The sequence below is a fragment of the Salmo salar genome, chromosome ssa17, assembly GCF_905237065.1.
Source record: "Salmo salar chromosome ssa17, Ssal_v3.1, whole genome shotgun sequence".
Classification (NCBI taxonomy): domain Eukaryota; kingdom Metazoa; phylum Chordata; class Actinopteri; order Salmoniformes; family Salmonidae; genus Salmo; species Salmo salar.
Window position 1 is genome coordinate 61065750 of NC_059458.1, and position 23907 is coordinate 61089656.

The following is a 23907-nucleotide window of genomic DNA, read 5'->3' on the forward strand; positions in this document are numbered from 1 at the left end:
CTTTAATCTGGATAAAGAGCATCTGCTAAATTACTAAAATGTTAAAATGAGTCTGGACACAGACGCCCATCAATAGCACAGGGCGGCTCTAGTGTTTAACTTTTTCTGACATAATCCAGAGAGGTCATGCCACTAGGCGATTCAGGTATTAAAAACGAGTGAGACCAGCCACTGGTTACTGTTCTTTAGGCGTGTCACTGGAGACCACTGTCGGGCAACGGAATGCATTGCGCATTAGCCGAGTGCTAGAGTGTGTAGGTGGCTACATGAGAGCAAGTGAACGTAGTGTCTCATGCACAACAACGCCTCATTATCCCTGAATTAAGAGTTAGCTGGGAATACATTGACCCCCAAATCGATTTGGATATGTCGGTCCGCACGCGGACAGGATTTTACCGTCAGGAGGTAAACAAAACGGCATGGGAGGTTCCCGAGCGATACCGCGAGCTAAAGCAGGTGGGGACTGGCGCGTATGGGACAGTATGGTGAGTTTTATACGAGTTTAATCATCAAACATGGGTAGGCTACTCTTCGTAAATGTCGAATTTGGAGTTAACAATAGCCTATGTGAAGGCAATACAAACCAAGCCACAACAAGACGTGACTCGTTCCTAAAATTAGCATCGTTTTTTTTTTAGGAACTGTTCATCTCATGCATTCTTCATGTGGTTAAAGTGAAGTTTTTGTGCAGTGGAGCGCTGGATTGTGTCCGAATTAAGTCATCAACAAACATCGGTGCTATTTGATGAATAGTGAAGAAACAACCTTTACATTATGCGGTTTCTGTTTCATTCCTAAACATAGCTTACACCGCAGGGACTTTTTGGGCTTTGTGAAGTCGGGAAAAGCATAACAAAGAACCCCCATTGGCCTCATTGTTTGTTGGATTTTAGTGAGCAGAAGATTTCGATTTAAGTGCATCGGCCTACATCTGTTCTGGGTCTTTGCGCAATGTTTCTTGGGATATGCCGACCAAATGTTTCTACTTGAATTCCAGAAATACCCAAGAATGTCTTTGAAGTAGGCCCAACCACTTGATTATAAAACATGATATTTGGATGTAAATTATTTTAAAGAAATAATTAATCAAGCATTCAAAAAGGAAAAAAAAAAGAGTTGGGTCCTTGTTCAGTAGGCTACCACCACCAATGGCCAACATTGATAAAATGTTTTCTTCCCTGTACCTACATTTCTTGCTGCAGTTCCGCCCAGGACCACAGGACTGGGGTGAGGGTGGCCATCAAGAAGCTCCACAGACCCTTCCAGTCAAAGCTCTTCGCCAAGAGGGCCTACAGAGAGCTCCGACTCCTCAAGCACATGAAGCACGAAAATGTGAGGGCCTTTCCTGAAATATGCACCTAATGGTGCACATAAATGCACATAAATAGAAAATGTGTCTGTTTCAGACCACTAATTAGGCCTTGTCTAAAAACGAAATGGCGCAACTCTGCAGTACTGCGTTTAAAACTCACTTTTATCCATAGCAAACTGTTCAAATCCTTATGGCCTAGGCTGCGTGCAGAGAGCAGTGACAGTTTCTTTTTTGCACAGAGTGAGACAAACACAGCTGTTCCTTATGATTGGCAATTAGTCAGTAGCAGAGTAGTCAGAAAGATCACATTGGTAATAGTCACATCACAACCCATAATACTAAACAGAAACACATCATATCAAGATTATAGAGATATTCATTTGAGGCAGGCACAGGTTCTGAGTCTTGATTTGAGAAGTTGAATCAGGCATTCAATTTGGGGCGGCAGGTAGCCTCATGGTTAGAGTGTTGGGCCAGTAACTGAAAGGTTGCTGGATTGAATCCCTGAGCTGACAAGGTAAAAATCAGTCATTCTGCCCCTGAACAAGGCAGGTAACCCACTGTTCCCCCGTAGGCTGTCATTGTAAATAAGCATTTGTTCTTAACTGACTTGCCTAGTTAAATAAAGGTTAAATTACATGTTGTAGCTCTCCTGGACCAGGGTTGGACTTGGTGACCACTGATTTCAGAGGTCTACTGGGTATACAGGGAGTAGGTAGAGTTTAATAATGGTACACAAGGAAAGTCTGAGAAGGAAGCCAATCCATGTTGTGGGAAAAATGCCTCATAGCAACATCTACTTTAGTCAGTGGCTCACTCTAGAACGACAGAGACACACCCCATATCACAATTTTGTGTGTGTGTGTGTGTGTGTGTGTGTGTGTGTGTGTGTGTGTGTGTGTGTGTGTGTGTGTGTGTGTGTGTGTGTGTGTGTGTGTGTGTGTGTGTGTGTGTGTGTGTGTGTGTGGGAATTCAAGTGGGAATCATTTCCTGATACTGTAATTCATCATAATGATGCAAAATAAAATAATCTCCAGTTAGTCTATAATTGAGCTATTCTATTTATTTTCTGTTATTCTTTGATTGGCTTGGATTAGGTGATTGGACTGCTGGATGTGTTCACCTCTGAGATCTCATTGGACAGGTTTCATGACTTGTAAGTACCTCTTTGTCCAATACCCTTCCTGTTCATATATTGAATGTTTTTATTCACAGTGAAGTATACATTTTTTCCTTTTCTCCTGTCATTCTCAGTTACCTGGTAATGCCATTCATGGGTACTGATCTGGGGAAACTGATGAAGATGGAGAGATTGTCACAGGACAGGGTGCAATTCCTCGTCTATCAAATGCTGAAAGGACTCAAGGTTAGAGTTGCATACATACACATGCACTCAAAAGAACAATATATATATATACAATTCTAAGCAGTTTAAAAGATATACCTACAAATGCTGATTTTTATCCCCAACATTCAAATATGATACCAAAAAAAGGCAGTTTATACAGAAGGTTTAAATGTTTCCCAGAATATACTTGAATACCACCTTCTTTTTCTAATTTTAAGACGTTCTCTTTTCCTGGTCTTTTGTGACTCCCCACAGTATATCCACTCTGCAGGGATCATCCACAGGGTGCGTAACCTCTGACCTTTCAACTATGTGCAATGGGTTTGGGGCCCTTGCTCTTTTTGACGCCCACTGCTATTCATGCCGTTTTCCATATCAGAAGCTCTTTGTGTGGGTGCTTGCGTGTGTTTGCGTCAATCTGGCAGCATGATAATGTAATTTTTCTAAATACCAACAGGATCTCAAACCTGGAAATTTATCTGTCAACGAAGACTGCGAGCTAAAGGTACTACATGTATCACCAGACCTGTGATAAGCACTGTGCTTTACCTGTTCAGTCTCGCTCTCTCTCGATTTAACTGAAATACACTTTATTGAAGTGGAGGCTGCTGAGGGGAGGACAGATCATACTAATGGCTGGAACGGAGCAGATGGAATGGGATGGCATCAAACACCTGGAAACCCTGTATTTGATACCATTCTACTATTCCACTCATGCCATTACCACAAGCCCGTCCTCCCCAATTAAGGTGCCACCAACCTCCTGTACTTTATTGTCATAAAAGGGACAATCCAATGTAGCCAAAGCAACTCTCTCTCTGTCTGTCTCAGATCCTTGACTTCGGGCTGGCTCGGCAGACGGACACAGAGATGACGGGGTACGTCGTCACTCGCTGGTACAGAGCCCCTGAGGTAATCCTCAATTGGATGCACTATACCCAGACTGGTGAGTCTCTCTCATACACTCATTCATGGCTGCCTTCTTTGTCCACATGATGGCAGTACTTTCTAATGTCAAAAACTGTGTTATCGCCATGATTAATCATGCTATTGTAACCAGAAAAATGTCCTACAGTATGAGGTCCTATGGAGATCTATCTCTTTGTACAATTTGTGTTAAATATATTTGTAACTGAACTCACTGGTATGGTAGCAGTTTGGTAGCAATGTGGTACTGAAAGACCATTCAATCCTATATATGTCTTTGTCCTCGCGTCAGTGGATATCTGGTCGGTGGGCTGCATCATGGCGGAGATGCTGCTGGGGAAGCCGCTGTTCAAAGGAAATGACCGTATCCTTTTTCAGTGTTTACTACTCTGTCTTCACCCCACACAACTATTGCAGAATAATGATCCTGCTAGGCAAATCAGCAGGTGCATTAGTCATAATTATATGTTATCAACCTGTCAAAGACTAGTTCTGTAAGCTTATTATGGCTAAGCATATATAGTATGAGCACCATGTGAATGTGACTTCCTGTACCACATGAGCTATGAGCCTTGACCCCTGGGTGAGCACAGACCTGGACCAACTGAAAGAGATCATGAAGATCACTGGTACACCCACTGCAGACTTTGTTACGAAGCTACAAAGCCAAGATGTAAGTCATGTGGACGCTCAAAATACATTCAGATAGTACACATTCAAAGAAAACACAGCCTACTAGAGTACATAGGAATAGAATACCACATACACTCCCAGGTAAATCTGCTCCTCTTCCAACAGGCCAAAAACTACATACGGAGCCTTCCCAAAGTACCAAAGAAAGATTTGCACTTTCTTTTTTCCAAAGCTAGCTCAGACGGTGAGCAGACATTCAATACTATGATGTGAACACGCAGTTAGTTGAATTTGACAGTCTATTACTAAAGGATCAAAACGGAGGTTTACAAAACAGCAACTGTTTCTAACTATTGTCAGGAGTGTCCTTCTGACCATAACACCGCTATTGACACTGTATACCTCTGTGTGGCAGCGGTGTGTGTGCTGGAGCGCATGCTGTTGCTGGACCCTGAGCGGAGGGTGAGTGCGTCGGAGGCGCTGGCCATGCCCTTTTTCAGCGAGTTCAGAGAACCAGAGGAGGAGACTGAGGCCCAGCCCTACGATCACTCCATGGACAACACAGACCTACTCCTGGAGCAGTGGAAACGTGAGAGATGGATGGAGGGAAGCTGAAGAAAGAGATGGAGAGCAGGGGGAGGGAGGAGGAAGATATGGGAGAGAGAGTGAGAGAGATGTAGGGGGAGCTGGGGAGGAGGGAGGGAGAGAGAGAAGGAGATACAGGCAGAGGAAAAAAGGGGGAGAGATGGAGGATGAAGTGGCTGGTAGCCTAGAGGTTAAGACCGTTGGGCAGGTAGCTGAAAGGTTGTTGGTTTGAATCCCCAAGCTGGCAAGGTAGAAAACTATGCAATTCTGCCCATGCGCAGAGCAACAACTGCTCCCTGGGTGCTGATGATGTGGATGTCAATTAAGGCAGCCCCCTGCATCGCTCTGATTGGGGGGTTGGGTTAAATACAGAAGATGCTTTTCGGTTGAACGCATTCAGCAACTGACTAGGTATCTCTTTCCCTAGGAAGAGGGCTTAAGGAAAAACATTCCTTTGGTCATTCCACATGATAGAAGGAGAGAAAGATGAGGGAGATGGATGTGTGATAACACGTTCAGCTTGAGAGAAAGAAAGAGGAAGAAAAACCTATAGAGTCTACAGAGTAACTAATTAGTAATTTCTTGTGATAATATCTCCTACAGGTTACACATTCACAGAGATTCTGTCCTTCAGGCCTGCAGCAACAGAGATCAAGGACCCCAAAGAGACATCACTCTGAGAGTACACACATACCTCTCAATACCTGTCAATGATTATTATAAGGCATTGTTGTATTGTTGTACAGATGTAATGCGAATCCAATGTACAGAATGTAGTTTATTGATTATAAATTGATTTTCTGACAAATAAACATTTTCAAAGATATTGTCTTGTGTAATTGTGGAACTACTGTAACAGCCAACCAATGAGCCCCTGGGAAATAAATTATTGCTTACTTCCCCGTAAACCATGAGAATGACTGTAAACTGAGACTTTAGAGGGATAGTTCATCAAATGTTCATCAATAAAAGGCCACTCTAAAATGAGCAGTTTTGTCACAAAACAATGCCACAGATGTCTCAAGCTTTGAGGGAGAGTGCCATTGGCATGCTGACTGCAGGAATGTCCACCAGAACTGTTGCCAGAGAATTTCATGTTGATTTCTCTACCATAAGCTGCCTCCAACGTCGTTTTAGAGAATTTAGCAGTATGTCCAACCGGCCTCACAACCTCAGACCACATGTAAGCACGCCAACCCAGGAACTCCACATCCGGATCCTTCACCTGCCAGATAGTCTGACACCAGCCACCCGGACAGCTGATGAAATTGAGTATTTCTGTCTGTAATAAAGCCCTTTTGTGGGGAAAAACGAATTCTGATTGGCTTGGCCTGGCTCCCAAGTGGATGGGCCTACGCCCTCCAAAGCCCACCCAATGGCTGAGCCCCCCGCCCAATCATGGAAATCCATAGATTAGGGCCTAATGGATTTCAATTGACTGATTTCCTTATATGAACTGTAACTCAGTAAAATCGTTGAAATTGTTGCATGTTGCATGTTCAATATAACATGAATTGACTGCAATATTTTTTAGACTGCAATACACCTGCTCAAACACTGAGATTACCCACGTACGTGGCCTAAGGTCCAGCAAGGACACAGATCGCGTCTGTCTATAAATGGAGCACCAACCTTGCTGATTTTAGTTTGGCCCCCTCAAAAGCCTCTGAAAGCCATGAAGAGAGCCGACGTCTTTATTCTGCTTCTTGCTGGTGTGTTGGTCAATGGAAAAGGTATGCTTTATGTTACATGTGAGGTTGTGGATTAAAGCCTGAGCATATGTGTAGCAGAGTAACTCAAAATGTGGACTTAATATTTCAATCAAAAAGCAATGTGTGTGGTCAGAAATCTTTAAAAAAGGAGAAGGAGGTGCTGATTACTACGGTAATCAATTACGTTTTTATTGTGCCCTTGTTTGTGTGTTGCAGACCTCCGCTGGCAGAACAGCTATGACCAGCCGTTAGATTTTAATTGCCCCTCAGGGCAATCCATCTCTCGCATAGTGAGGTGATTCCTTATATTCCATACAACCAATCTTCTGCAAAACCTGAATTCTGCACTGACTCACAAGCACAGAGTTCCAAATCAGAGTGTGCTTTTTACTGCTGCAGTGCTGAGTTAACCCTAACCCTTTCTCAAACCCTAGCTAGCTGTTGCATATCAACAGAGTTGCTGCTGATTCAGATTTGCAATTTTCCATTTTGAGAAATGAAACTCTGGTTTAACTCTGTATTTTGGATTTAGGTTATTGTAATTGCATTCCAGACAAAATATGTTGGGCAACAATAAAACCTTCAACCTGCATAAATGTTTGTTTTCGTATAAATTCAACTATTAATTTGTGCATTGTAATGTATTTATCCAATTTTAGTGAGCATCACAACAAACATGAAGACCGTCTGTGGGACTTTGGGTGCAAAGCCACGTTTGACTCAGCAACTAACTGCTTCACATCTTCCTACGTAAATGACTTCGACAAACCTTTCAGCTACCAATGCCCAAGCCACCAGGTCATCACAGGGATGAACAGCTATCATGAGAACAAGCATGAGGACAGAAGGTAAGATGTAAATGAATCACTATTAACATGAAATAAATACAAATCTTCAAGAAATCAAACCAAATAACTAGGGCTTTACAATGATGGTGAAACTTTGAGACATTTGGGGATTAAAATGTGTAAGATCTTCCTAGAAGTGACACAGGGTTGACGGAGGCACTGTTTTTGTTGAACAACCCTACTATAATGTGAATTACAAGGTCAATACAAAAAATATATCATAATTCAAACCTCATTTCCACCATTGTACAGATGGAAGTTCACCTGCTGTGGAACCAGCAACTTCTGTACTGATACCTGCCAGTGGACCAACTACGTAAACTGGTTTGATGAGGCCTTCACTTTTGATGTCCCACCAAATTCCTACCTGATTGCAGCTGAAAGCTACCATGAAAACAAGCATGAGTGAGTATGATTATTCATTGGTACTGTATGCTAATGTTACGGATTCCAAGTATTTTCTCTCTCTCTGTGTGTGTGTGTGTGTGTGTGTGTGTGTGTGTGTGTGTGTGTGTGTGTGTTGTGTGTGTGTCTACAGTATCTGTGTGTCATATTTTTGCTGTTGGATGAAACAAGCTTCAGCAAAGGATGAATTGACTACAAAACTAACAGGAACAAAATGTCTGTTTGTCTTGTGTACTTTCAGAGATCGTCGCTGGAAATACCAATACTGTACCAGAAGGTCATGCTGAATCTATAACTGATTCTTCCTACAATCAGATTATTTGATCCATTGTTGTCGCTTGATAATCTTGAAAGAAATTCATGATTAAAGATACATGTAACAAATTATTGTGTTTCATTTCACTGCACTAACGTTTAAATTATTGATTATGCTTGGTTTCTGGTCAAGATACAGTGGGGCAAAAAAGTATTTAGTCAGCCACCAATTGTGCAAGTTCTCCCACTTAAAAAGATGAGAGAGGCCTGTAATTTTCATCATAGGTATACTTCAACTAATTTGCAAATAAATTCATAACAAATCCTACAATGTGATTTTCTGGATTTTTTTTCTCATTTTGTCTGTCATAGTTGACGTGTACCTATGATGAAAATTACAGGCCTCTCTCATCTTTTTAAGTGGGAGAACTTGCACAATTGGTGGCTGACTAAATACTTTTTTGCCCCATTGTATAAACTGTATACAGTACTGTAATGGACGGCAAATGGTTATCTCAGACAATAATTACTAAAACATTGGGTCACACTTTATTTGGATAGTCCCCTATAGATGATCTACAGCGGCTCAAACCATCAACAGACTATCAACTGCAACTCTGTTGATATGCAACAGCTTGCTATGGTTAGGTTTAGGGATAGAGTTAGCCAAATCAAATCAAATTGTATTTGTCTCATGCGCCGAATACAACAGGTGTAGACCTTACAGTGAAATGCTTACTTACAAGCCCTTAATTAACCAACAATGCAGTTTTAAGAAAATACACACAAAAAAAAGTGTTGGGGTTAAAGGGGAAGTTCAGTATTTTACAACTTCATTTTAGATGGTTCCTGCCCCTGAAAGTAGTCTATGGATCAGGAGAAACTGTAATACATGATTTGGTTTTTCATCTAACAGCCACTAGAAACTTCAGCTAACTTTAGCCTCTGCTGGTTTAAAATCAATGGGAGTGATGTGGGCCTAGTGGTTAGAGCGTTGAACTAGTAACCGAAAGGTTGCAAGATTGAATCCCTGAGCTGACAAGGTAAAAATCTGTTGTTCTGCCCCTGAACAAGACAGTTAACCCACTGTTCCTAGGCCGTCATTGAAAATAAGAATTTGTTCTTAACTGACTAGCCTAAAGGTAACTAAATAAATGCAGTGCCTGTTAACAAAGCCATAGACAAATTAACTGAATTATTTGGTTTGACGTTACTTTAAGTGATTAGACTTCTTCAATTCTTAAACACCTTAACCATGAATTACAGTTTCTCCTGGCCCATAGACAACCTTCAGGGGAGGATCCATCTAACATGAAGGTGTAAAATACTGAACTTCCCCTTTAAGGCATTTACTGAGATACTGCAGTCAGGCATGTATGCATTGAGAAAAGTGTATGCTGTTCTAGTCTGCCTAAGTGGCCGTGTCCTCTCGAGCCTGCCTAACGGTCCTAAACTGACCTGATATAAAGTTGATTTCCCCCCAGTTTGGTAGTGTAAAAATGTTTATCTAGTGAGCTGGGCTTAAATTGCTCTGAACCCTTTCAGCTTGTTAGGAAAACATCTAATTCTGTTGATTGTTTTCACACAATCATATTTGGACAGATCTTGTGGGACTCTACTTACATTTACATTTAAGTCATTTAGCAGACGCTCTTATCCAGAGCGACTTACAAATTGGTGCATTCACCTTATAATATCCAGTGGAACAACCACTTTACAATAGTGCATCTAAATCTTTTAAGGGGGGGTTAGAAGGATTACTTTATCCTATCCCAGGTATTCCTTGAAGAGGTGGGGTTTCAGGTGTCTCCGGAAGGTGGTGATTGACTCCGCTGTCCTGGCGTCGTGAGGGAGCTTGTTCCACCATTGGGGTGCCAGAGCAGCGAACAGTTTTGACTGGGCTGAGCGGGAACTGTGTAGGGAGGCGAGCAGGCCAGAGGTGGATGAACGCAGTGCCCTTGTTTGGGTGTAGGGCCTGATCAGAGCCTGAAGGTACGGAGGTGCCGTTCCCCTCACAGCTCCGTAGGCAAGCACCATGGTCTTGTAGCGGATGCGAGCTTCGACTGGAAGCCAGTGGATAGAGCGGAGGAGCGGGGTGACGTGAGAGAACTTGGGAAGGTTGAACACCAGACGGGCTGCGGCGTTCTGGATGAGTTGTAGGGGTTTAATGGCACAGGCAGGGAGCCCAGCCAACAACGAGTTGCAGTAATCCAGACGGGAGATGACAAGTGCCTGGATGCCTGGATTAGGACCTGCGCCGCTTCCTGTGTGAGGCAGGGTCGTACTCTGCGAATGTTGTAGAGCATGAACCTACAGGATCGGGTCACCGCCTTGATGTTAGTGGAGAACGACAGGGTGTTGTCCAGGGTCACGCCAAGGCTCTTAGCACTCTGGGAGGAGGACACAAGGGAGTTGTCAACCGTGATCACATCAGTGGAGAGAATGTGATGTACATAATGTAGTTTATTGGTTGATTAGTTATGAAGTTAACATATTTAAACCTTTTCATTTTGAAAGATCTTCCCAATGGTGTCTGTTTCTTTTCAAACTAGCAGCCAAGTAACCCCTGACCCATTTACACTTGACCCATGGTTCTCACTGTAACACAGAGGTCAATTAAAAATAGTTGGGAAACATTTCTAGCACACAAAAACCATCCTGTTATGTAATTCCTGAGAGATTATGCTGTTATTTAGTGTATTTATGTTAAACTTTTCCATTTCAGCACACCTGTTCAAACACTGAGATTACCCATGTACGTGGCTGAAAAACCACCAAGGTCTTTAGCTCAGTCATCCTATCAGTTTCTATAAATATATATTTAGCCCTGCTTGTTGTGCTTTGGTCAGATCCCACACCTCTGGGAAGCTACAGTGCATTCAGAAAAGAATTCACTCCCCTTTACTTTTTCCAAAATGTGTTGTGTTACAGCCTGAATTTAAAGTTGATTCAATTGAGAGTTGTGTCACGGGCCTGCACACAATACCCCATAATGTCAAACTGGAATTATGTTTTTAGACATTTTTGCAAATTCATAAAAAATGAAAAGCTGAAATGTCTTGAGTCAATAAGTATTCAACCCCTTTGTTATGGCAAGTCTAAATACGTTCAGGAGTAAAGATGTGCTTAACAAGTCACATAATAAACTGCATGGACTCACTATGTATGCAATAATAGAGTTTAACATTGAATGACTTCCTCATCTCTGTACCCCACACAATTATCTGTAAGGTCCCTCAGTGGAACAGTGAATTTAAAACACAGATTCAACCACAAAGACCAGGGAGGTATTCCAATGCCTCGCAAAGAAGGGCACCTATTGGTAGATAGGTAAAAATTATGTAAACAGACATTGAATATCCCTTTGAGCATGGTGAAGTTATTAATTACACTTTGGATGGTGTATCAATACACCCAGTCACTACAAAAATACAAGCGTCCTTCCTAACTCAGTTGCCAGAGAGGAAGAAAACCACTCAGGGATTTCACCATGAGGCCAATACTGACTTTAAACATTTTATGGCTGTGATAGGAGAAAACTAAGGATGGATCAACAACATTGTAGTTATTCCACAGTACTAACCTAATTGAGTGAAAAGAAGGAAGCTTCCAAAAACATGCATCGTGTTTGCAACAAAGGCACTAAAGTTTACAGTGTTATGTTTGGAGCAAATCCAATTCAACACATTACTGAGTACCACTCTCCATATTTTCAAGCATAATGGTGGCTGCATCATGTTATGGGTACGCTTTTAATCGTTAAGGACTGGAGAATTTTTCAGGATAAAAAATACATGTAATAGAGCTAAGCACAGACAAAACCTGGTTCAGTCTGCTTTCCAACAGACACTGAGAGTCAAATTTACCTTTCAGCAGGACAATAATCTAAAACACAAGGCCAAATATAAAAATATCTTGCTTACCAAGATGACATTAAATGTTCCTGAGTGGCCTAGTTACAGTTTTACCTTTTATCGGCTTGAAAATCTATGGCAAGACTTGGACATGGCTTGATGAATATTAAAAAGAATGATGTGCAAATATTGTACAATCCAGTTGTGCAAAGCTTCCAGAAAGGCTCACAGCTGTAATCTCTGCCAAAGGTGATTCTAACATGTATTGACTTAGGGGGTTGATATATTAGTGTTTTATATGTGTTTTATATTTCATTAATCATTTACAAATGTTCGAATACATTTTTTTGCTTTGACAATACAGAGTATTTTGTGTAGTTCGTTGACAAAAAATGACATTTAAATCCATTTTAATCCCACACAACAAAATGTGGAAAAAGTCAAGGGGTGTGGATACTTTCTGAAGGCACTATTTGTCAGTCTTATGGCTTGGGGATAGAAGCTGCTCATGGTGTCAGACTTGATGCACCAGTACCACTTGCTGTGCAGAAGAAGAGAACAGTCTATGGCTTGGGGGCTAGAGTCTTTAATGATTTTCTGGGCCTTCCTTTCACACTGCCTGATATAGAGGTCCTGGATGGCAGGGAGCTCAGCCCCAGTGATGTATTGGGCCGTCCGCACCACACTCTGTAGCGCCATGCGATCGAGGGCAGTGCTGTTGCCATACCAAGCAGTGATGCAGCCAGTCAGGATGCTCTCAATGGTGCAGCTGTAGAACTTTTGGGGGATTTTAGGGCCTTTTCCAAACCTGTTCAACTTCCTTAGGGGGAAGAGGTGCTGTCGCACCTTCTTCACGACTGTGCGCATGTGAGTGGACCATTTTAAATCCATAGTGATTTGGACACCGAGGAACTTGAATCTCTTGACCCGCTCCACTGCAGCCCTGTTGATGTGGATGGGGGTGTGTTCGGCCCCTCATTTCCTGTAGTCCACGATCAGCTCCTTGGTCTTACTGACGTTGAGGGAGGGGTTATCGTCCCGCCACCACACTGCCAGGTCTCTGACCTTCTTCCTGTAGTTTGTCTCATTGTTGCCGGTGATCAGGCCTACCATTGTTGTGTCGTCAGCAAACTTAATGATGGTGTTGGAGTCGTGCTTGGCAACGCAGTCGTGGGTGAACAGGGAGCACAGGAGGGGACTAAACAAAAAATGACTGTGAACATGCCTGCCAGCTGATCTGCTCATGTTCTGAGAACGCACCCTGGAATATCGCTCAAGGGCACAGGCTAGCAGCTTCTCTTTGAGCGATTCTCCGCATGATCCTAAAGCCAGCCGATCAATACGCCTAACAGCCGTTGCATTTTAATCCGGACTAGAATGATTGCTTTGTTAATAAGACACAAACAATATAGCTTTGTGATATTTAACAAGTAATGTTTATCTGAAGGAATGTAATTCATTGACCACTAGATATATTATCTTACATTAAGTGCTATTTGTATATGCTGATCATATAGAATGCACTCTGAAATACTGTTCTATTGTTTTTGAGCTGACAGAAAACATTCTATTTCATAGTTCATATTTTCAATTGACAATCAAGCTACTGTATGTGCACTGGAAAGATTATTTTCTCATTGTACATTTAATGTTTATTACAGTCATGTAGACTGGCTTAAACTTCAGAAAGACCTTTGTATAGACGGAATCAACAACAAAAAAGTGTGTCGCTTTGTGTGGTAAATTACTGGCTTGATAAGATGGCTCATGCAATGTTTATTATGCCACAGATCCTACTCCACATTCCTTGAAATGTTGTCACAGGTTTGTAGCTATGCCTTCTTGCCTTTTCCCAGAGATATCTGATCTGTCAGATGATTGGGTAAGTAGATTTAATCACATATGTGATTATTACCTAATGTAAGGGTAGAAAATACCATCCCTTGTCTGAGGAGACAACATTCTCTGCAGAGGGCCAAACATAGAGAATCCCTTCATCAGGCTTCACCTCTCTCTGCTTCTCATCCTTATAACAGGTAAGAGCAGTCATCTCGATCCATTTACTGTAGTGTATAGATAACATTGCCAATGGTTACGTTCCAATGTCCATAGTAGCAGACCACTTAGAATGAACAAATGAATTTGGCATGCATTCTAAGTAGTATGATGGTGTGGATATTGGAACAGAGCTCTGGTGCCAACAAATTGGTGTTTCCCAGCAGGATATAGAGTTGCTGGGTGGGATAATGACTATGATGCACCGTTTATGTCCTTTCCAATCTATGTAGTTATTAAGGTAAAAGGGGGTGACTGGTAGGAAATATTTGTGTTTCATGTGTTATGGAAAACATTTTATTTTGCCCCAATTGTAACTGTAATGCTGAAGAGATGCTTAGTCAGTATCGGCCATACCTTTTGTTTTATAGTGATGTATGCTGACTTATACCATCTGATATTATTTTGTTTCAGATACCACAGTAACCACCACGAGGACAGGTTATGCTAATAACTACGACAACTTTATGGACTTTACATGCTGAACCAACCATGCAATTGCTGGGATGTACAGCTATCACAGTAACCACCACGAGGACAGGAGGTGGGTCTTTTCATTTCAGTATATAGAATAATCACATTCAGATTTTCAGGCATTTTGTGAATTTCTTAGGAACACAAATTTGTCTTAGTCATTTTGAGCAAGGCTGAGGAACAATTTACATTGTAATAAGTCAGATGAGGCCTACGAAACATTACAGTACCTTCTTTACTCAGTTTCTCTAGTATCCTCGGTTACAAATGTCTGAGAATCCTGATAAACTACCAACAAGATCAGTGCCCTCATGTTACTCCACTCTCCACTACTTAACTGCCAAAATGAATGTTTAATGAAGGGAGAAAGTATAGTAAATTAACTAACATTAATATTAATTTATTGTCTGTCCCTTTTCAGTTGGAGGTTTTACTGCAGTTCTGTCCTTAAGATTTGTACCTTTGACTGCCAGGTTACACCCTGGGTCAACTACAGTACTGGGATGATGCATTCACCTACAAAGCCACCAGTACCAACGATCTCATTATTCCACATTTTGTTGTGTTACAGCCTGAACTCAACACTGATTAAATTGATAATTTTTCTCACCAATCTACACACAATATCCCATAATGACAAAGTGGTTTTATGTTTAAAAAATAATAATAATTTAATAAAGAAATGAAAAACTGAAATATCTCATTTACATAAGTATTCACATCCCTGAGTCAATACTTTGTATGTTTGAATATACCCTTGAGCATGGTGAAGTTATTAATTACATTTTGGATGGTATATCAATACACCCAGTCACTACAAAGATACAAGCGTCCTTCCTAACTCAGTTGCCGGAGAGGAAGGAAACCGCTCAGGGATTTCACTATGAGGCCAATGGTGACTTTAAAACAGTTATAGAGTTTAGTGGCTGTGATAGGAGAAAACTAAGGATGGATCAACAACATTATAGTTACTCCACAAAAATAACCTAATGAAAAGAAGGAAGCCTGTACAGAATACAAATATTCCAAAACATGCATCCTGTTTGCAACAAGGCATTAAAGTACAACTGCAATAAATGTGGCAAAGCAATTAACTTTTTGTCCTGAATACAAAGTGTTATGATTGGGACAAATCCAATATAATCTACAGAGTACCACTGGTGGCTGCATCATGTTAAAAGTATGCTTGTAAACGTTGGGACTGGGGAGTTTTTCAGGATAAAAAGGAAATGGAATTTTCACGGGATACTAGGAGTGGTGGTAGGAGTCAGGCGCAGAGAGCAGAGGTATAGTATAACGTCCTTTATTTCTTCCGGCACAAACCGGTCACGCCAAAACAGACGGGCGCGTAAAAAAAGGAAAAAGGGATCAGCGGTGGCTAGTAGGCCCTCGACGACGACCGCCGAGCGCCGTTCGAGCAGGCAGGGGAGCCACCTTCGGTGGGATTCGTGACAGGAATTGACCTAAACACAGGCAAAATCACAGAGGAAAATCCTAGTGGTTCAGTCTGCTTTCCTAAAGCTAAAGTAAAAGTTTGTATTATACACAACGTTTTGAGGTTAAAGGTAATTACATTAAAAGAACGAAAGGTATGACATCATTGGACTGTATTTGACTTTTGATAAGAGATTCTGGTACAAGCCATGCCCTGAAACCAAGTTCTCGACACTCCTATATTCGTCATACACTCATGTATTACACATATAGTCTCTAATCTTTCCCTCCAATTGGTTCTGTCTATTAAAAATAGTAAATTAACTGACTTCAGCTCCCCAGGACCAGGGATGGAGAGTTGGAGACCATTTATTTTATACCTCAGTACATTGCCCTCTACATGTTAGTTCATAGTAAAAGCTGCCAGTTCTGTTTCGTCCTGTTCACTACAGAAATAATATATTTTTTAATGGCCAGGTATGAATGGGCAGGGCAGGTTTGCTCTCAGTTTGTTCTCTCTGATAAGGTGTGTTTGTTTACCTTCTCACTCTACTACTTGACTCTGTAACAGTCCCATATTTCCTGGTGTCCATTCACCTCACTCCATCGCTGCAAGACAATGAAGGATACACACACCCTGCTCAATCTGCTTCTGCTGCTAGTGTACCTAGCAGGTAATATGATTTAAAAATATATAACAACATTGTTTTATGATAACATTTATTTTTGAGGATGCCAAAATCGGTTTAACATCAGTCAGTAGGTCTGGACACTTCCTGTTAAGCTCTATAACTACATTTACTTTCAATGTCTACAGAAGTCCAGCTTTTGTTTGGGTGAAAATAGTGTTACATTACAATGTGTTGATTATAGACTGTGGCTGTTTTAATGAACTTCCAGGATCAGCTCTGACCACTGATGGAGGGAGTGGCAGTACCAGTAAGTGAACCACATCACATAATAGCCAAGCCAAATTATTACAGGATGGACCACATCACTGCATTGATGGGAATGTTGGGTACTTTGAATAATGACTGTGATAGTAGGGTAGTGCTATCAGCTATCAGCCAACTACAGAAGTGAAGGCCTTTTATTGGATTATCTTTGTAGTAATTTATCACTGTTACAAGAATACATTTACACCCTGTATCCAAGAAATCCTTCATTCTAAAACCAGTAGGCCTACATTGCCTGATTGTGCACTGTAATTTTCAGATGGTCCCTTGGAACTAACCATTGTGGGACCTGACTTTGTTAAAGTGGGTGTGCCACGCAGCTTTGACTGTGCTGCCCAGTGCTCTCCCTCCTGTAGCTACAGAATGAGTATCGACGGGCAGATTTGGCATGGCAACGAGCTGTTGTTCACAGCTCGCCAATGGGAGGAGTCCCTAAACCTCACATGCACTGCAAGGAATGATGACTCTGGGAGGTCCTCTACAGTAACAAAGATACTGCAGGTTTTAGGTGTGTTGGTGGTTTGTTGTTTTTATGACACTTCACTTGAAATTAGAGGTGATGGTCTTTATGATATTAGGAATGGAGGGATAATTCAATGTGTTGTAATTTACTGACAAAATGTCTGAATTACTGGATTAGTGCTAGATTAAATTATTTTGCTCATGTTTTCACATTGGTCGTAGGATCTAGACTATTATCTAAATGTGTGTGGTTTCCTCCTTTTAGCTGGACCAACCAACGTATCGATCACAGGCCCTGCCCTGATGTCACCAGGGGCCCCACAAAGCTTCAAGTGTAACGCAGACTGCCGTCCCTCCTGCAACTACACCTGGAAGATAAAGGGCCGATGGCTCGGGGGGCAGGGGAACAAGATTACTGTAACTCCCGAAGAGTTGGCCACCTCTGTTACCCTGAACTGCAAGGCCATCAACAGTGTGTCTGGGCTCTATGCCATGGAAACCAGGACAATACCTGTGACATGTAGGTTATTCTGAGGTTTAGAGCTTCCTCTAACAATTGTAGATTCCCTCTTGTTGTTAGTGTAATGCAATTGTCCATATCCACACCAATAGCTTCATCTATCAATATACACACATTCCCTTATATAGTATGTAGTTTATATTTGATGATTCAAGAGTGATTTTGGGGTTTTGGTTGAAGTGATACTTGAACCAGTTTCTTCCTCTAATTTTTGTCTCCTATCAGCTGGTCCATCAGAGGTCCACGTCATAGGCCCAGACTCTGTTGCAGTCGGCTTCAAGTCCATGTTTCAGTGCACTGCCAAATGCACTCCCGCTTGTGACTACCGCTGGACCATTGATGGTCTCACTGTCCACGGCAGTGAGATGGAGATGACGGTCGAGCGACATGTGAAGTCAGAGAAGATTATGTGCCACGCTCAGAATACGGTCTCAACTCATTTTGAGGTGGTCACCAAGTCCGTAAAGGTGGAAGGTACAGCAGAAATCTCATGATTGTACATTTTAGCAACTACTTTAACTTTTATGCTGTCATAAACATTATCTGACCTAATATCATGTTTTTTTGTGTGTTCCTTTTGGAATGTTTTTGTGCGTGTTGCAGACAATGACAAAAAAAAGATCCTCTCCAAAAAATATGGTTGTCAAGCTGTGTCCAGTTTGTGTTTGTACAAGCAGACCATCTCTGGGAGGAAGCATCAGCATTGTACAGCAGCTGAAACCTAGTCCCGATTGAGTCCGAACACTCCTTGCTGACAACAACACCAGGTTCCAGAGCATTAAAGCTGTAAAACAGGAATATAGACCGAAAACAGACAAGACATTAAAACCTTGAATACCAGCTACAGTGACTTCAGAAAGTATTCACACTCCCTGACTTCCACATTTTGTTGTGTTAGAGTCTGAATTGAAAATAGAACACGTTTAGATGTTTTTGTCACTGGCCTACGCACAATACCCCATAATGTCAAAGTGGAATTATGTTTTTGATATATATACACTACTGTTCAAAAGTTTGGGGTCACTTAGAAATGTCCTTGTTTTTGAAAGAAAATCACATTTTTTGTTCATTACAATAACATCAAATTGATCAGAAATACAGTGTAGACATTGTTAATGTTGTAAATGACTATTGTAGCTGGAAACGACAGATTTTTTGTGGAAAATCTACATAGGCGTACAGAGGCCCATTAACAGCAACCATCACTTCTGTGTTCCAATGGCACGTTATGTTAGCTAATCCAATAGTACCCATAAAACATCAGTCTCAACATCAACAGTGAAGAGATGACTCCGGGATGTTCCTCTGTGTAATGTCGTGTGCGTAGGTGGCAGGGAAGTCAGGCGCAGGAGAATCGAACTTGGTATAAATGGAGTCGTTTAATAGACTTAACAAAACTCCAAAACCAAAGTTACATGATAAATAAAAGTGGGTTCAAGAACCCGTCGCGCACCAATGCATAATACACGAACATACAAAACAAACAATCTCTGACAAGGACATGATGGGAAACAGAGGGTTAAATACACAACATGTAATTGATGGGATTGGAACCAGGTGTGAAGTAAGACAAGACAAAACCAATGGAAAATGAAAAATGGATAAGTGATGGCTAGAAGATCGGTGACGTCGACCGCCGAACACCGCCCGAACAAAGAGAGGGACCGACTTCGGTGGAAGTCGTGACACTCTGTCCAGTGTCTGTGTTCTTTTGCCCATCTTAATCTTTTCTTTTCATTGGCCAGTCTGAGATATGGCTTTTTTTTTTCAAGTCTGCCTAGATGGCCAGCATCCCGGAGTCGCCTCTTCACTGTTGACGTTCAGACTGGTGTTTTGCGGGTACTATTTAATGAAGCTGCCAGTTGAGGACTTGTGAGGTGTCTGTTTCTCAAACTAGACACTCTAATGTACTTGTCCTCTTGCTCAGTTGTGCACCGGGGCATCCCACTCCTCTTTCTATTCTGGTCAGGGCCAGTTTGCGCTGTTCTGTGAAGTGAGTAGTACACATTGTTGTATGAGATCTTCAGTTTCTTGGCAATTTCTCACGTTGCCAAAAAAAATATTGGTAAATGTTGAATTAATATGGAAATGACTAAAAGTAACTCCACTACATGTAACTGTTATTCTGCTGATACTCAACTAGTCTAAAGAAGGCCAGTTTTATTGCTTCTTTAAACAGTACAACAGTTTTCAGCTGTGCTAACATAATTGCAAAAGGGCTTTCTAATGATCAATTGGCCTTTTAAAATGATCAACTTGGATTAGCTAACACAACGTGCCATTGGAACACAGGAGTGATGGTTGCTGGTAATGGGCCTCTGTACGCCTATGTAGATATTCCACTGAAAATCTGCCATTTCCAGCCACAATAGTCATTTACAACATTAACAAAGTCTGCACTGTATTTCTGATCAATTTGATGTTATTTAAATGGACAAAAAATTGGTTTTCTTTCAAAAACAAGGACAAGTGACCCCAAACTTTTGAACGGTATTGTATATTTTTTTACTAATGAATTAAAAATGAAAATCTGAAATGTCTTGAGTCAATACGTATTCAAACCCTTTGTTATGGCAAGCCTAATAAGTTCAGGAGTAAACATGTGTTTAACAAGTCACATACTGTAAGTTGCATTGACTCCCTCTGTGTGCAATAGTAGTGTTTACCATAATTGTTGAATGACTATCTCATCTCTGTACCCCACAAATACAATTAACTGTAAGGTCCCTCAGTTGAGCAGTGAATTTAAAACACAGATTCAACCACAAAGACTAGGGAGGTTTTTTAATGCCATGCAAAGAAGGGCACCTATTGGTAGATGGGTATAAATAAAATAAAAAGCAGACATTGAAGATCCCTTTGAGCATGGTGAAGTTATTAATTAAACTTTGGATGGTGTATCAATACACCCAGTTCCTACAAAGATACAGGCGTCCTTCCAAACTCAGTTGCTGGAGAGGAGTCAAACCGCTCAGGGATATCACCACGAGGCCAATGGTGAATTTAAATCAGTTACAGAGTTGAATGGCTGTGATAGGAGAAAACTGAGGATGGATCAACAACATTGTAATTAACAATACTAACCTAATTGACAGAGGGAAAAGAAGGAAGCCTTTACAAAATAAAAATATTCAAAAACATGCATCCTGTTTGCAACAAAGGCACTAACGTAATACTGCAAAAGAAATTGGCAAAGCAATTCACTTTTTTATCCTGAATAGAAAGTCTTATGCTTGGGGCAAATCCAATACAACACATTACTGACTAGCACGCTCCACATTTTCAAACGTAGTGGTGGCTGTGTCATGTTATGGGTATGCATGTAATTGTTAATGCATATAATTGTTAAGGACTGTGGAGTTTTTCAAGATAAAAAATAAACGGAATGGAGCTAAGCACAGGCAAAATCCTAGAGGAAAATCTGGTTCAGTCTGCTTTCCATCAGACACTGGGAGATGAATTCACCTTTCAGCAAGACAATAACCTAAAACACAAAGCCAAATCTAAACAGGAGTTGCTTACCAAGAAGACATTGAATGTTCCTAAGTGGCCTAGTTACAGTTTTAACTTAAATCTGCTCGATAATCAATGGCAAAACCTAAAATTTGTTGTTTAGCAATGATCAACAACAAATTTGACAGAGCTTGAAGAATTGTGACAAGAATAATGGGCAAATATTGCACAATCCAGGTGTGGAAAGCTCTTAGAGATTTACCCAGAAAGACTCGCAGCTGTAATCGCTGATTCAGGAGGTTGAATGCTTATCTAAATCAAGAAATATTAGTGTTTTATTTGTCTTTTTTTTTTTTACAAATTATAGATCCTTTTTTCCGCTTTGACATTATAGAGTATTTTGTGTAGATCGTTGACAGAAAATGACAATTAAATCCATTTCAATCCCACTTAGTAACAACAAAATGTTGAAAAAGTCAAGGGATGTGACTACTTTCTGAAGACAGTGTATAACATAAATTGACCTCTATTTTCATCTGATACGAATAAGCTCATTCAATGTAATGACAATGATAATTACTGGTCCAGCTTGATCTGTGGCAGAGGCCTGAAGTACGGACTCAGTTGATGTTGCTAGTCCAAACTTTCCACCAGTACTGTACTGCACTGTACCGTCCTCCAGTCCAACCAGCTGTGGGATGTTGACCCCAATGTTGTATATAAACTCTGGATTGCTGATGCTATGTATTTACCATTGAGAGGCTATGAAGCCACTGGTTGGACATATTGCCACTCCCCAGTAGGAGGTGCTCCATTTCAATTAAATGTTTCAAGGACAAAATTACATTTATTTAAGTTACATTTTTGTAGTAGTGGGGACAGTAACATTAGTCATCTCTAAAAATGATACTTTAAGGATTATAATTTTTTTACCGTTATTTAACTAGGCAAGTCAGTTAAGAACAAATTCTTATTTACAATGACAGCCTTCCCCGGCCAAACCCAGACAAAGCTGGGCCAATTGTGCACCGCTTATGGGACTCCCAATCACGGCCGGATATGATGCAGCCTGGAATCGAACCAGGGACTGCAGTGGCGTCTCTTGCGCTGTGCCACTCAGGAGGTCAATGTTTAGCCGTGTAATAGAACAATTTAGCAAAAATGAACGTACACATTAATAAATACATTTCTATAGCTTCCAAAAATCTTTTTTACACTCATGACGGAGTGCCAAGATGGAGGCACAGTGGCTTCAACACATCACCCCCTATCAGCCATCTAGTGTATATATAAATCATTGGTTGACCCGTCACAGTGCTGTCCTTCACCACGCCAGCAATCTCTCACAAAGTGTTCACTCTGGTCTTTCTGCTGAAAGACAAATTCCAGACCAAAAATGTGCTTAGTAAAATATGAGACTTACACAGACACACATGGCTAAGTTAATGGGTCATGTAAATTAGTTCAATAGAATGTTATATATATATATGGGGGGATACATCCATCCCAGCTCTGCGAGACAGAATCATTAGATCCTTTGTTTTTGTACTGTCCATCTGTACTGTAGCTTGTTTTGGTCGCAGGTTCAGGAATGGCGAAAGAATTGCAACATTTACTTGGAGCTAACTCTGCAAATAGCACTGCTGGGTGATTTAAAAAGTAAATCGATCAATAATATAATAATGCTCTTAGCAAAAATGTTTATCTTTAATTTACAATCTGTAGAAACTGAAAATAGGAAGGTTCAGAACTTTTGTGAAACATCACAGTACAGTTGAAAAATATATTTACATTTACGTCATTTAGCAGACACTCTTATCCAGAGCTGTCAGGTGCCTTTTACTGAGGAGTGGCTTTCATCTGGCCACTCTACCATAAAAGCCAGATTGGTGGAGTGCGCCAGATATGTTTGTCCTTCTGGAAGGTTCTCCCATCTCCACAGAGGAACTCTGAAGCTCTGTCAGAGTGACCATTGGGATCTTGGTCACTTCCCTGACCAAGGCCCTTCTCCCCCGATTGCTCAGTTTGGCCAGGCGGCCAGCTCTAGGAAGAGTCTTGGTGATTCCAAACTACTTCCATTTAAGAATGATGCAGGCCACTGTGTTCTCGGGGACCTTCAATGCTGCAGACATTTTTTGGTACTCTTCCCCAGATCTGTGCCTTGAAACAATCCTGTTTCAGAGCTCTACGGACAATTCCTTTCGACCTCATGGCTTGGTTTTTGCTCTGACATGCACTGTCAACTGTGGGATCTTATATAGACAGGTGTGTGCCTTTCCAAATCATGTCCAATCAATTGAATTTAGCACAGGTAAAAACATCTCAAGCATGATCAATGGAAACAGTATGCACCTGAGCTCAATTTCAAGTCTCATAGCAAAGGATCTGAATACTTATGTGAATAAGGTATTCCTGTTTTTTATTTGGAATAAATTTGCTAAACATTCTAAAAACCTGTTTTCACTTTGTCATTATGGGGTATTGTGTGTAAATTGACGAGGATTTGTATTTATTTAATCCATTTTAGAATAAGGCTGTAGCGTAACAAAATGTGGAAAAAGTCAATAGGTCTGAATACTTTCCGAAGGCACTGTATATTTTTGTTCAGTATAGTTAGACCCCAGACCCCCCCTTAGACCACTGACAACCAGAATTAACCCTGATTAGGAAAAGG

General features: G+C 41.1%; 3 protein-coding genes across 3 annotated transcripts; all 3 read left to right on the plus strand.

Moving 5' to 3' along the window:
- Nucleotides 1-129: 129 nt before the first annotated feature.
- LOC106576243 (mitogen-activated protein kinase 12) lies at nucleotides 130-5631 on the plus strand. Its single transcript, XM_014153309.2, has 12 exons — nucleotides 130-485; nucleotides 1203-1332; nucleotides 2410-2468; nucleotides 2567-2678; nucleotides 2916-2945; nucleotides 3118-3165; nucleotides 3492-3606; nucleotides 3880-3951; nucleotides 4181-4260; nucleotides 4386-4464; nucleotides 4636-4809; nucleotides 5409-5631. The coding sequence occupies exons 1-12, from the start codon at nucleotides 367-369 to the stop codon at nucleotides 5483-5485; spliced, it is 1095 nt and encodes a 364-aa protein (XP_014008784.1). The 5' UTR covers nucleotides 130-366; the 3' UTR covers nucleotides 5486-5631.
- A 775-nt stretch (nucleotides 5632-6406) lies between these two features.
- On the plus strand, nucleotides 6407-8154 carry LOC106576254 (hemagglutinin/amebocyte aggregation factor). The gene is made up of 5 exons (XM_014153320.2): nucleotides 6407-6538; nucleotides 6734-6812; nucleotides 7177-7365; nucleotides 7618-7770; nucleotides 8012-8154. Exons 1-5 carry the CDS (start codon nucleotides 6481-6483, stop codon nucleotides 8055-8057), a joined length of 525 nt encoding a protein of 174 aa, XP_014008795.1. The 5' UTR covers nucleotides 6407-6480; the 3' UTR covers nucleotides 8058-8154.
- Nucleotides 8155-16395: 8241 nt separating this feature from the next.
- On the plus strand, nucleotides 16396-18620 carry LOC106576255 (uncharacterized). The gene is made up of 6 exons (XM_014153321.2): nucleotides 16396-16516; nucleotides 16743-16781; nucleotides 17058-17306; nucleotides 17526-17780; nucleotides 18006-18254; nucleotides 18384-18620. The coding sequence occupies exons 1-6, from the start codon at nucleotides 16462-16464 to the stop codon at nucleotides 18503-18505; spliced, it is 969 nt and encodes a 322-aa protein (XP_014008796.1). The 5' UTR covers nucleotides 16396-16461; the 3' UTR covers nucleotides 18506-18620.
- The last annotated feature ends 5287 nt before the right edge of the window (nucleotides 18621-23907 follow it).

Coding starts and splice junctions, on each gene's coding strand:
- LOC106576243 (XM_014153309.2), top strand. CDS start 367: ATGTCGGTCCGCACGCGGACAGGATTTTACCGTCAGGAGGTAAACAAA. Junction 2,469..2,566: donor TTGGACAGGTTTCATGACTT/GTAAGTACCTCT, acceptor TGTCATTCTCAG/TTACCTGGTAATGCCATTCA. Junction 2,679..2,915: donor AAATGCTGAAAGGACTCAAG/GTTAGAGTTGCA, acceptor GACTCCCCACAG/TATATCCACTCTGCAGGGAT.
- LOC106576254 (XM_014153320.2), top strand. CDS start 6,481: ATGAAGAGAGCCGACGTCTTTATTCTGCTTCTTGCTGGTGTGTTGGTC. Junction 6,813..7,176: donor TCCATCTCTCGCATAGTGAG/GTGATTCCTTAT, acceptor ATCCAATTTTAG/TGAGCATCACAACAAACATG. Junction 7,771..8,011: donor TACCATGAAAACAAGCATGA/GTGAGTATGATT, acceptor GTGTACTTTCAG/AGATCGTCGCTGGAAATACC.
- LOC106576255 (XM_014153321.2), top strand. CDS start 16,462: ATGAAGGATACACACACCCTGCTCAATCTGCTTCTGCTGCTAGTGTAC. Junction 17,307..17,525: donor AAAGATACTGCAGGTTTTAG/GTGTGTTGGTGG, acceptor TCCTCCTTTTAG/CTGGACCAACCAACGTATCG. Junction 17,781..18,005: donor CAGGACAATACCTGTGACAT/GTAGGTTATTCT, acceptor GTCTCCTATCAG/CTGGTCCATCAGAGGTCCAC.